We start from the raw sequence: 12,427 nt of genomic DNA, 5'->3' as shown, positions 1-12,427 counted from the left end.
GAAGAAAGGCGCGCTACGAGGGCGCCGCGGCGAAACCCATCGCCTCCCCCCGCCCCCCCCCAGCTAGCCAAAACGCAGCAACGTTAAGGGACCTCATTTGATTTGACTAGTTTATCACTGTGGCTTCTGAGAGACATGGGTAAGTTTTTGGATGCTCGCGGAGAGATATCACTCATGCGCGCGAGGGGCCGTGTGCAGTGAGCTTGGAGTCTGGACTCAAGCGCAGACGCAAGAGACATGAATCCTGGGGTTGTGGTGGGCCACCGACAAGTCACCTCGTGAGAATAACAGGCGCAGTGAGTGAGGAGACGTGACGTGACAGCTCAAAATGCCTGTTTGCGCGTTAGGGCATAAGGAAATGCCTTGTGTAACTCCAACCTCTCACGCTCTTACAATTAGCTGCTGCTGTAGCCTCTGAGCGTCTTCCCGATTACAGTGGCCGTAAATCGGCGGGCAGTACCACATGCACTGAATCGAAGAAGATCATCCAAAATCATAAACCGGATACGGCCCCCAACCTAACCTGGACGAAAGCGTCGTGGGAACTAGAGGGCAACATGGAATCAAGCGAGCGGGAGCATGTGAAGTCTCAAGGTGCCTTCCGAGGAGTTCGGCAGCGGAGCTGGGGCAAGTGGGTCTCTGAGATCCGCGAGCCCAAGAAGAAAACCCGCATCTGGCTAGGATCTTTTCCAACACCAGAAATGGCCGCAAGGGCGTACGACGTTGCTGCTCTCAGCCTCAAGGGCGAGGCAGCTCTCCTCAATTTCTCTGATTCTGTCTCCAGGTTCCCTCCTCCCGCAGACCTTTCGCCCAAAAGCATCCAAGCAGCTGCTGCTGCAGCTGCCGCCGCTGGAGACGTCTCCAAAGTTCTCTCACCCTCTCTACATTCTACTTCTTCTCCCCAGGCCGGAAAGGAACTCAGGCATACTCGGAAGAGAAAGGCCGATCCAGCACCAAGCAGCTCGTCTTGCTGCAAGAGAAGCCAGTCTACCACTACGGCGGACGTACTTTCTTCAGCTAATGAGGAGGAGCTCACTGAAATTAGCTGCAAGAATCAGAACCTCAACAGCTCTCTTCGCCTACTGGCTGCGGAGACATTCAGTCACAGCACTTACAACCAGGTGGGGGTGGAGGACCTAATACTTGATATGCCAAACGACATCTCAGACGTGTCCCCGATAATGCTTTTGGCGCCCCCTCTGCTTCCTCCACTACCATGCGCAGGCGAGGAAGATCAACACTTAAATGTAGCATGGGACGTAGATCTTCTTTGGCACTTCGCCTGAACATACAATGCGACCTGTACCCGTTCGTGATTACAAGGTTCGTATTAACTGACTGGACTTCCACAAAACAAAAAAGGACATATCTTCTGCGGAATACATAAGCTTTCGTTTGAACTAACCGACTGGAGAATTTCCCTGTTTGTCATATTGCAGGGCACCAACGCCACGAATGTTCCCCTTTTCTTCCATGAACATATAAACAAGACAATGTCAAACTTTGCAACCCGCGTTTCCAGCCTAATTGTATTACCCTGATTGCATTGCATTTTTTAAACGAAAATTTAAAACGCTTTTGGGTTTGATTTGGAGTAGTTATCTGCATAGTGGACGTTAAGTGCAGCAATGTTTGTAACTTATTTCTGGATTCTAGAATAGGGCCATGGGATCTCTCTCTCTCTCTCGCTCACATACTCTCTCACTCTCTCTCTTTCTCATCCGTGTACTCACGTATGCGCGTACGTCCCTCTATGAAAGCGCCTTTCCACAAATGTTAGCATATGAATCGAGAGAATTAAAGTACTGATGATGTGCTTAGTGATTTCTTAACGGCTATAAGAACCTTTGCAGAGCAGCTTGACTTTTTTAGCAGTTGGTGATGAACCTTTGCAGAGCAGCCTTGACTTTTCTAGCAGTTGGTGAAGCAAGCTACTCGGCATATAGGTATGCATACTTGTGATAAATGTTAATTGTTTGTACTATCATTAGCTTCATCGTAGCTGATATTATCTAATGCGACTTATGTTCACAACTCTGTTGATGCAGAATTGTTGGTGGAATTTAAGCAAGGTGGATTTTAATATACCATCAACATAACCAAGCACAAAGACATTGCCATCACAGGTATGAACTTTATGCTATTATTGATTGTCTACTATTGTGGTTTTTATCCGTGTCCTCGTAATGATCACAAGTGGTGTGAACATCATTCTCTTTGAAACCCACAACATTAAAGAAGCTAAGGTGTCTTGCCAAATTTTGCCCGAAATATAGAAACGAGCTTGAATCAGCGCAATTGACATTGGCAATAAGTAGGACTAGTATTAAATAAATATTAAAATGGTACATGGGATTTGTGTCAAATTTCCTTCAAATGAGCCTCATGATTGGCTATGACAGCTATGATAAGGATCTTATGATCAAGATTAAAATTAACAAATTCTCATTAAGATGTCTTAATTTTTAGTCTATTTCAGGTTTGCATAAGGGTGCTATCTTATGCATGCATATAGAGCTCTGTATATTTGCATTTTCGCTCTACCTTTCTACCTTTTGCACAGATCTCAAAGAAAGCTCTATGTATAGGGTAAGAGCTCTTATGCGAATGCATAGAGAAATCAAATTTGCATGAGAGCTCTCATCAATGTGTGAAGAAAAACTACTCCCATAGCACCCGGGTGTTTGGCATTGAAATAAAAGTATTGTGTTCATAGCTTGTAAAAGAATGGACAGTCAGCATTGTGAAGACCAAAAGAAAACATTATTTGCATTGTCTTATTTGCATACTCTTCAAAGAGAAGTCTATGCATAAGATAGAGCCCTTACAAAAATGTAGATAGCTATATCCATGCATAGAGTACAATATGTATGGATAGTGCTTATAGAGATCCCTATGGATGCATAGAGATCATAGAGAGCCCTATGCATGCGTACAGAGTTCTCTACACATGCATAGAGCTCATAGAGAGCACTCTATGCATGCATAGGGTTCTCTATGAGCCTTATGCACATGGTTCTCTATACATGCTTAGAGAACATTGTGCATGCTATGGATGTATAGAGCTCAATATAGATATCCCTCAGCATGTGCACGGCTCTCGATGCATGTATAGGGCTCTCTATGCATGTATAGAGTGCTTATATGCTAGGCTAAGGTGTCTTGCCAAATTTTGCCCGAAGAGAAACAAGCTTGTATAGAGGAGTCTATGCATGTATAGGGCTCGCATATGCTAGGATAAGGTGTCTTGGCAAATTTTGCATATGCAGGGCTCTCTATGCATGCATAGAACACTCTATCCATGTGTAGGGCTCACCATGCATGTATAGAGCTCTCATATGCTAGGCTAAGGTGTCTTGCTGAAATTTGCCCAAAGAGACACAAGCTTGAATGAGCGCAATTGACATTGGCACAATAAATAGGACTGGTATTGAATAAATATTAAAATGGTACATGGTGTTTATGTTAAATTTCCTTCAAACGAGTCCCATGATTGGCTATGATCAGAGCTGTGATAAAGATCTTTTGATCAAGATTAAAATCAACAAATTCTCATTAAGATATCTTAGTTTGTAGTCTATTTGAGCTAATAGGACCTAGTCTATTTGAGCTTTTAGGCTTACATAGATAGCCCTAAATAATAATTTAAAAAGACACACACACACACATACACACACACACACACTTTTGATGCCAAACACCTGGGTGCTATGGGAGTAGTTTTTCTTAACACATTGATGAGAGCTCTCATGGAAATTTGAGATCTCTACATAAGGGCTCGGCTCTTACCTTATACATAGATCTCTCTTTGAGATCTATGCAAAAGGTAGAAAGGTAGAGCCAAAATGCAAATATATTGAGCTCTCCATGCATGCATAAGGTAGCACCCTTATGCAAACTTGAAATAGACTAAAAATTAGGACATCTTAATGAGAATTTGTTAAATTTTAATCTTGATCATAAGATCCTTATCATAGCTCTCATAGCCAATTATGAGGCTCATTTGAATGAAATTTGACATAAACCCCATGTACCATTTTAATATCTATTCAATACTAGTCCTACTTAAGTGAGAGCGGTCTCTATTGCTGCTAATGAGAAGTTCCAGTCAGCAAAAAAAAGAACCTATGCTTCCCCTCTCTAATGAGCCTAGGGAAATAGCATCACTACTAGAAAATGAAAAACATACTATGATGCTCCTTGGTATTCAAAAGGAGAAGAAAACAATGACCAATCCAACAAAGAAGTAAAGGCTAAGAAAGATGTTCTAGATGTTTAGATTTTTGTGTCATGAGCACGCTCATGCGATGGATGATCTCCAACATGAACATCATCAATCCCTGATTAGGACATCATTTAAGTCATCATTAGTAGTAGCATTGGCATCAGTATCATCCTTAGCATCATCAATATCATTAGCATTAGTAGCATCGTCATCACTACCATCTTTTGTTTTATATTTGCTATTTGAGTCTAGAAATATACTCAAAAATGTTTGTAGGTTTTTTTTGTAAATTATGGAACTTATAATGTTATCTATTCTAATCTTTTATATGACTTATCAAATAATGTGCATACTTGTGTATAATGTGGGTAATATTTTTTTCCAAAAAAAGTCTCTTTTATTCATGAAATTTAGAAAATAAACTTTATTTAAAAGGGATTGATAATTCTTTAGGTTATGTGGACTCCTTCTATGCCATTTGAAAGTCAAGTTGTTTTTATGTTAATCTTATAAATTTATAGAGATCACACATGTTCTTAATCTTAAAAAAAGTGTCAAAGTTCATGTAGTCTTTTAATGTACACATGGAATTCTAGACATTCTTTCAAGAAATGTATGTTTTTAAGCTATTTTGAGCTATCACGCATTCTGGTGGGAGGGAATCTTTGTAGATTTAAAACCTTGTCAATTACCTATTTTGCCCAAACCATAGGGCTCTCTATGAGCTCTATGCTTGCATAGAGTACTTATGCATGGATATAGCTTTCATTGGATTTTCATAAGGGCTCTATTCTCTTAGAGGGCATACATGTATAGAGCTCATAGAGAGCCCTATGCATGCATGAGAGCTCTATCCATGCATGGAGAGTTATATACATGCATAGAGCTCATAGAGATCTCTATGCATACTTAGAGACTTGTATCCATTCATTGCTCAATGCATTTGCAATAAGGGTGCTACAATATACATAGAGCTTAAAGAGATGTCTATGCATAAGGTAAGAGCCCTATGCGTGCATGCATAAATTGCCACATACACAAGGTCAGAGCCCTATACATGCATAGAGTACCATACGTATCCTGTGTATAGATCTCAATGTATTTGCATAATGGGGTACCTTATGTATAAGGTCTCTTTAAGACCTATGCATAAGGTGCATGACAATCAAAAACATGGCAATGGCTTCTTGTAAAGATGGTAATAGTTCAAGCTTCTATTGAGGTGAATTTAATATTATTTTATATTCTCACTTTTCTAACAATGCTAAAGTTCTCTATTTAGTTTTTTCCTTTTTTATTTTGTATAGGATGATGATGATGTGACAATGAAGATTAAGTTGAGGATGAAGACGAATACGGCACTCTAAGATAGTTTTTTTGTTTAGAATACATGATTAAAGGTATGAAATCTTCCTCTTTTTGTATATATTGTCTACATATCATTTTGTATTTTTGGTATTTTGGATTTTAAATGTAATGTCTTTCTATGAGATCTTTATGAGATTTATCTTCTTAAAGTGTTCTCGCTCTTAAAAATGTGTACTTAACAAAATTTAAAAAATTTGGGGAAAATTTGAAAAGTTTCATTCTACCCCTTTTTTTTTTTTGTTGTCACGGATTACGATAGTAAATGCGGCTATAATGTGGCACAACTGCTACAAGCCTGTAGTCATGTTGTTAACTTGTAATTAAGAAAAAGATATTGAGAGCATCGGATTAGCCAAAGTACCAAATAAGATCTCATGGTGCATAGTAGTGGAACAAAATTAAGGAAATCTACAAAAATCTTCTCTATAAGCGTATCTCTTGTATTGTGTGATAAGTAAATCAATATTCTCTATAGGAAAAATAGTATCATGAGGCATAAGCTAATCTATTACACACATAAAACTTAGATAATATTAAAGTAAGATGATCTAAAACAAAGTTCCTCAAGCTAAAAGTTATAACCTAGAAAGTACATGACGAGTTACTTTTCATGATTAGTTTTTATGCTTACTATGTTAATCCCCACATAACTAGAGAGCTATTAGCTGCATTGTGTATGAGTGGGAGGGCCCATCTTCTTATGAGTCTTTATGCTCCACACACTCAAAAAATGAGAAAAGTAGTGTGCAATTAGAGATGGAGCCTCTCAAGGAAACTTGGAAAAATTATAGTTGTACAATTTTATGTGATGGCTGGACAGATATGAGCAAGAGGAATGTCTACAACATCTTAGTGTCCTCTTGGAAGGGCACAATGTTCTTGCATGCCATTGATGCTTCGGTTTCAGGGACTGTTGTAATAGGCACTTTCATTTGGGGACATTTGTGTCAGGCTTTATTAGAGATTGGCCCCCAAAATGTAGTACAAGTGATCACATACAATGGATCAAATTGTGTGTCTATGGGAAAAATGTTGGAGGATGAGTTCCCACAGATTGTGTGGACACCATGTGCAGCCCATATCTTGGACCTCTTGATAGAGGATGTCACCAAGGTGGGGTGGATTTCTGACATCTTCAACACATCTCGGAGCTTGATAAAGTTTGTCACCAAGAGACCAAAGGTCCTTGCCATGTATCATGCCCATAGTGATTTGGAGCTGCAGAAGCCCTCAAAGAGTAGTTTTGCTTACATGTTTATTGTGGTTGAGAGCCTAGCTGGGACTACTCTGCACAGTTGTGTCACGGGAGTGGATGGCATGGGAGGATCGGGAGCAACCCAAGGAATTGGCTTTTGTGCGCACAGTCATGTGAGAGAGTTGGTGGGATGAAGCCAAGGCACTTGTGAAGGTAACTCAACCCATTTATATTGTTCTCCACATAATAGATATGGAGGGTAGCACCCTTGGACTCTTATACAAGTTCATGGACCGCATTGGAGAGGCACTTGACCACAACATTGCACTACCTATTGTGAGGTATAGTTCTACTGCTTGCTTTGTTTAATTTATTTTGTACATGGTGCCATGTGGTTCTCATTGCTACTTATAATTGACTTTGATAGGGTCTAGGACATTAGAGAGGTTTGGAACCATAGATGGGATTGGTTTCACATAGACCAATCCATGCAGTTGCCCATATATTACAGCCCCTTTGGTGGAATGAGGAGTTGGAAGAGGGTTGGCAAGAGTACATTGAGAGATGGATAGGAGGTGACCTTGCACTCTTGAGGAAACTTGAGGGCGATCTTCTAGTGTTTCACAATGGGATTTTTACTTTTGGAGAGAAACTACAGAACTTCGAGAGACACAACTTCAGCCAGTCTCTTGGTGGGAGAAATATGGGACACACTCCTACTCTGGTAAGTACTTTACTACTTTGTGAAAACTGAAGCGAAATTCCCAAAGTAGGCTATCTAAAGTTTCTAAATACTACTTCGTAACTTACAAAGTTTTATGTCCTCTTCATGACAAAAACACCTTGCATTGCGGATTCTCTCATAGGATTGTAGCTCTGGTCCTTGTGAGAGGAATTGGAGCACATGGGCCCTCTTCCATACAAAGAAGAGGAACATATTTTCCACTGCTCAGCTAGAACGCTTGGTCTTATGCCATTGCAACCTCCGTCTACTTGAGCATCGAGGAAATCCCATCGAGCCGCGCCAGGTGAATGTTGACAAGATCGACATTGGGAAAGTGAAGGACACTCTAGACATTCTTGCAGAGGAGCGCGACATCTATGCCATGCTTTATGAGGAGTTGTTAGCACCAACTCGTGTGACATGAGCACAATCATCAGTGGTGGATGGAGCTTTTACGAGTGGTGGAGCTTTAGAGGTTGATATTGAGGCATCATCTCCTTGTGATACAAATTCACAATCATCAGAGGAGGGAGATGATATTTCTAATGATGATGATGATGAGTCTTGACTATTGAGGCTTTTTACTATTTATTGCCTCTAGTCTAGACACTAGACTTCACTCTTTTGACTCTTTTTACACTCCATGGTTTTTGTGTTGGTCTTTTCATTTTTTGTTGATAGTTACCAGTTGGACATTTTACTTATCATGTTTTTGTTGATAGTTACCAGTCGGACAGTACTAAGTAGGCCGAAGGAATCAAGATACACGATGATGATACATCGTACTGTTTTTGTTTTAAACATTTATCCATACTTCGTTGGTTGCCTGGGTTTTTTTATGCATAAAACTTTCATATCTCCTATTTTCTGCAACATGTACCTCCCCCCTCTGTATGAAACATTTTTGAAATGCTTGCCAGTGAAACGTTTCATGAAACAATTCAAACATGTTTCTTGAAACACCTCACAACTATGTGCTAAGGTGTCTTGCCAAATTTTACCCTAAGAGAAACAAGCTTAAATCACTGAAATTGATATTGGCAATAAATAGGACTAGTATTGAATAAATATGAAAATGTTACATGGTGTTTATGTCAAATTTCTTTCAAATGAGTCTCATGATTGGCTATGATCAGATCTTATGATCAAGATTAAAATTAACAAATTCTCATTAAGATGTCTTAGTTTTTAGTCTATTTGAGCTAATAGAACGTAGTCTATTTGACCTTTTAGGATTATATAGATAGTCCTAAATAATAGTTTTAACACACACACTCACTAGTTATGTGGGGCTTAATAAGGTAAGCATAAAAACAAATCATAAAAGTAACTCATCATGTACTTTCTAGATTATAACTTTTAGGTTGATGAACTATGTTATAGATCATCTTACTATAATATTATCTAAGTTGTATGTGTGTAACGCCCTCGCTTCCGTAGTTTGGAAGCACTCACCGCCATTGTTTGTTGTTGAAAAGCACATGGATGCAAAGCTCCGTGTGTGCCTCCACTCCTCTTGTGAGAAAGTGCTTAGTTTTTCCAAATTGTTCTTCGTCGCTCTCTTGATGTTTTCTCTACTGTTAGAGAGCAAAAGCTTCATCCTCATCTTCATCCAATTCTCCAAGAAGGCAAGACCCGCATGTGGAAAAGTAAACTCAGTCTTGAGCACATCAATAACATATTGTTCTGAGAGCTCATCCTGGGTCTTAAAAAAGGTTGTGAACTCCAGGTTAGCAAGTACATGCATCCAGTTAATGACTTGCTTATCAACATCCACTTTGTATGGTAGGGTTCATGGATCAAATGGTGGGATGGCTCTCCTCGAGGCCTGGCTCAAAATGAGCATATGAAGAACCCCCCTTGTTGGGGAGATGATTCGGGAGATCTAGTGCTCCTTTTACCAAAGCAAAAGCACCTTGCTCCCCCCTGCTACTACATCTACTAGCCTCCTCAAACTCCCTACTACGACTTTGTGGTGGCGAAGATGGACGTAAGAGAGAAGAGGTGGGTGTAGTCGATGTTAGCAATGTACGCTCATCACAGCCATAGTGTGATGGACCTATACCACTCAAACCTATGCCTATCAATGGAGTGGACAAGATGAATTAATAAATGTGATTTGGTTGTAAATTTTCCATGAAATGTGGCTTTCGTATCTGAATTGCGGTGTGAGGGGACCATTGTAACTAATTTACATCGAGCTATTGCCCTTTGTTTTGCATAGCCTTGTGTGTTCTCTCTAAATTTCTTCTATGCTCTACCTTGTTTGAGCAATAGATAGGATAGGCACCACCGTGCTTTACTCATTAGTGTATGGTAGTCCTATTGTGGAGAGATGCACTTTCTTTTTCTCTTTCACCAAACCTTCATCAAAGTGTTAGCCCGAGGAATTTGGAAACTTTGTATTTAGTATGCCTATTATGTACTACTTGTCCCTAATATTTTTCTTGGTCCATTTAATTAAACGAGTTCTTAAAAATTGGATTGACCAATGCTTGTTGGTAGGTTTTTAAATGTTTGCCTTGGGCATTCATGAGAACACTCCCATCAACATCACCATTGAGTAATATAATCTCTCCATCATGCATAAATGATCCCTTGCCATCCTTCATGAATAGCAAAAGCGAGTGTCTCCACCAATGCATGCACTAAAGCATCCTCGAGAATGATAGTTCATGAGCTCGTTTTCATTCTTAAGAAGGCCTAGACCATCCCTAGTGGCGACCATGGTGACTGGATAATGAAGTATCATCACACCCCCCACACAACTTTGGGGAGATGATATGGTTGAGGTGAGTATGGATGGAAGCATGGAAGGGCATGTATGGAGGTGCCATCTTTGAGAGCTTGTTTTTATTCTTGAGAAGATCTAGACCCTCCCTAGTGATGATGATAGAGAGTGGATGTTGAAGTACCATCGCACCCTACACGACTTTGGGGAGACGATAGGATTGAGGTGGGCATAGATTAAAGGAATAGATGCCACATGGAGGTGCCAGAATGGGTATTGGATTGAGATGCTTATGGAAAAGGCATGGTCTATGTAGATGGGAATGTAGATGAAAAGAATGAATGGGGTTATTGGAGGTTATAAAGAGAATCTGGTATATATGGGTATGTTGGATTGTAATGAACTTGCGAAATGAAACCCACCCCATATCTTTGGAACCGTCGGTCATATACCTCATGCATGGAAAAGATCGTGTAAACATCTAGATTGTTATGAGCTTCTTGTGGATTTCTCGAATAGGAGCCAATAGGCTGCATCTGCAAAAAGGCATAAGGTAAAGTCACATGCATATGGTAAGGCATAGGTATAGAGACAATGCATAGGCACAGAGAGGTCTATGCATAAGAGGCATCTATGCACATAAGAGGCCTCTATACCAAGCATAGGCATAAAGGTGTATATGCATAAGTCGCATTTATGCAAGGCATAGTCATAGAGGCCTCATTGCATAAGAGATGCCTCTATGTATGTAGTAAGGCATAGGCATAGAGACCTCCATACATAAGGGGCCTCTAAGCAAGTCGCATTTATGCAAGGCATAGTCATAGAGGCCTCTTTGCATAAGAGATGCCTCTATGTATGTAGTAAGGCATAGGCATAGAGACCTCCATACATAAGGGGCCTCTCAGCAAGTCCTATAAATATGGATAAATTAATATGTAGGTATAGGCATAAGTACTAGCCTATGCATAGCTACTTCTCTAGGAGCTCTATGCATGCATTGAGAGCTTTATGCTCTTAGAGAGCATAGAGCTATCTATGCATGCATAGAGCTCAAAGAGAGCTCTATGCATGGATGAGAGCTATATCCATGCATAGAGCTCAAAGAGAGCTCTATGCATACTTAGAGGTTGTATCCATATAGGAGTGTCTATGCAAGCATATTACTCAATGCATTTGCATAAGGGTGCTACAATATACATAGAGCTCAAAGAGAACTCTATGCATAAGGTAAGATCCCTATGCATGCATGCATAAAGTGCCATATATGATATGCATAAGGTCAGAGCCCTATACATGCATAGAGTATCGTATGTATCTTATGTATAGATCTTGATGTATCTACATAGAGGGGCTATGCATAGAGCTTAAAGAGATCTCTATGCATAAGGTAAGAGCCCTTATGCAAATCAAAAAAAGGTTATATCCATGCATAAGTACTCTATGAATAGATTTCATAGAGAGCCCTACGCATGCAACATTTCTGAGACAAAATAGATAATTGACGAAGGTTCATGGATTCATCTAGGTATATCTTTATGCTGTATTAGTGGACATTCAAATTTCACATGCAACATTTCTGAGACAAAATAGATAATTGACGAAGGTTCATGGATTCATCTAGGTATATCTTTATGCTGTATTAGCGGACATTCAAATTTCACATTGTGAATGTTTTGTCCAAGTTGCAGCCAGTTGATATTGTGTTAATTCCTTCTATATTTGTGGTGCATATGCACTATCAACAACTACCTTTTTGTTGTAATAATTATTTCTATTTGTTATGATCCCTTAGTTCTAGGCTTCATTATGGCTCAGTCTACCCGACATCTCAGGAGCTTTGACAGAAACTCAGTACACAGACCTTTGTATGAATGTATGCTCTTACGTGTGTGTGTGCGTGGGGTGTGTGTGTGTGGGAGCATATATTGATACCAAGTTCTATACCCACTATTGGACAATGATGATGTTAGTGGGGATGTCATAGTATCTAGTCCATACTATGCATGATGGAGTTGATGGTTTATTGTCTTGTGGATGACTACCATGAGCTTATAAATTGCACTTTCTTATAACGTGAATTAGGCCTTGTTCTTGGATTCATGTAGGTATATTTGTTAGATACTTGTAACGCCGCTACGGGCGTTACCACAGGAGGGGATGGTCTCTGGCTCACCACCCAGC

The 12,427-nt window shown here is 39.9% G+C and overlaps 2 protein-coding genes across 2 annotated transcripts; both read left to right on the top strand.

Moving 5' to 3' along the window:
• Positions 1-561: 561 nt before the first annotated feature.
• On the top strand, positions 562-1,881 carry LOC147615606 (uncharacterized). Its single transcript, XM_086777950.1, has 2 exons — positions 562-1,323; positions 1,440-1,881. The coding sequence occupies exon 1, from the start codon at positions 702-704 to the stop codon at positions 1,284-1,286; it is 585 nt and encodes a 194-aa protein (XP_086634076.1). The 5' UTR covers positions 562-701; the 3' UTR covers positions 1,287-1,323; positions 1,440-1,881.
• Positions 1,882-7,248: 5,367 nt separating this feature from the next.
• LOC147615605 (uncharacterized) lies at positions 7,249-7,936 on the top strand. The gene is made up of 2 exons (XM_086778865.1): positions 7,249-7,512; positions 7,655-7,936. Exons 1-2 carry the CDS (start codon positions 7,249-7,251, stop codon positions 7,934-7,936), a joined length of 546 nt encoding a protein of 181 aa, XP_086634991.1.
• The last annotated feature ends 4,491 nt before the right edge of the window (positions 7,937-12,427 follow it).

Source organism: Cibotium barometz, chromosome 39 (assembly GCF_041138505.1).
Source record: "Cibotium barometz isolate CiBa-2024 chromosome 39, ASM4113850v1, whole genome shotgun sequence".
Lineage (NCBI taxonomy): Eukaryota > Viridiplantae > Streptophyta > Polypodiopsida > Cyatheales > Cibotiaceae > Cibotium > Cibotium barometz.
Note: the sequence above shows the minus strand (reverse complement) of the source record. Positions and strands in the feature narration are given on the sequence as shown.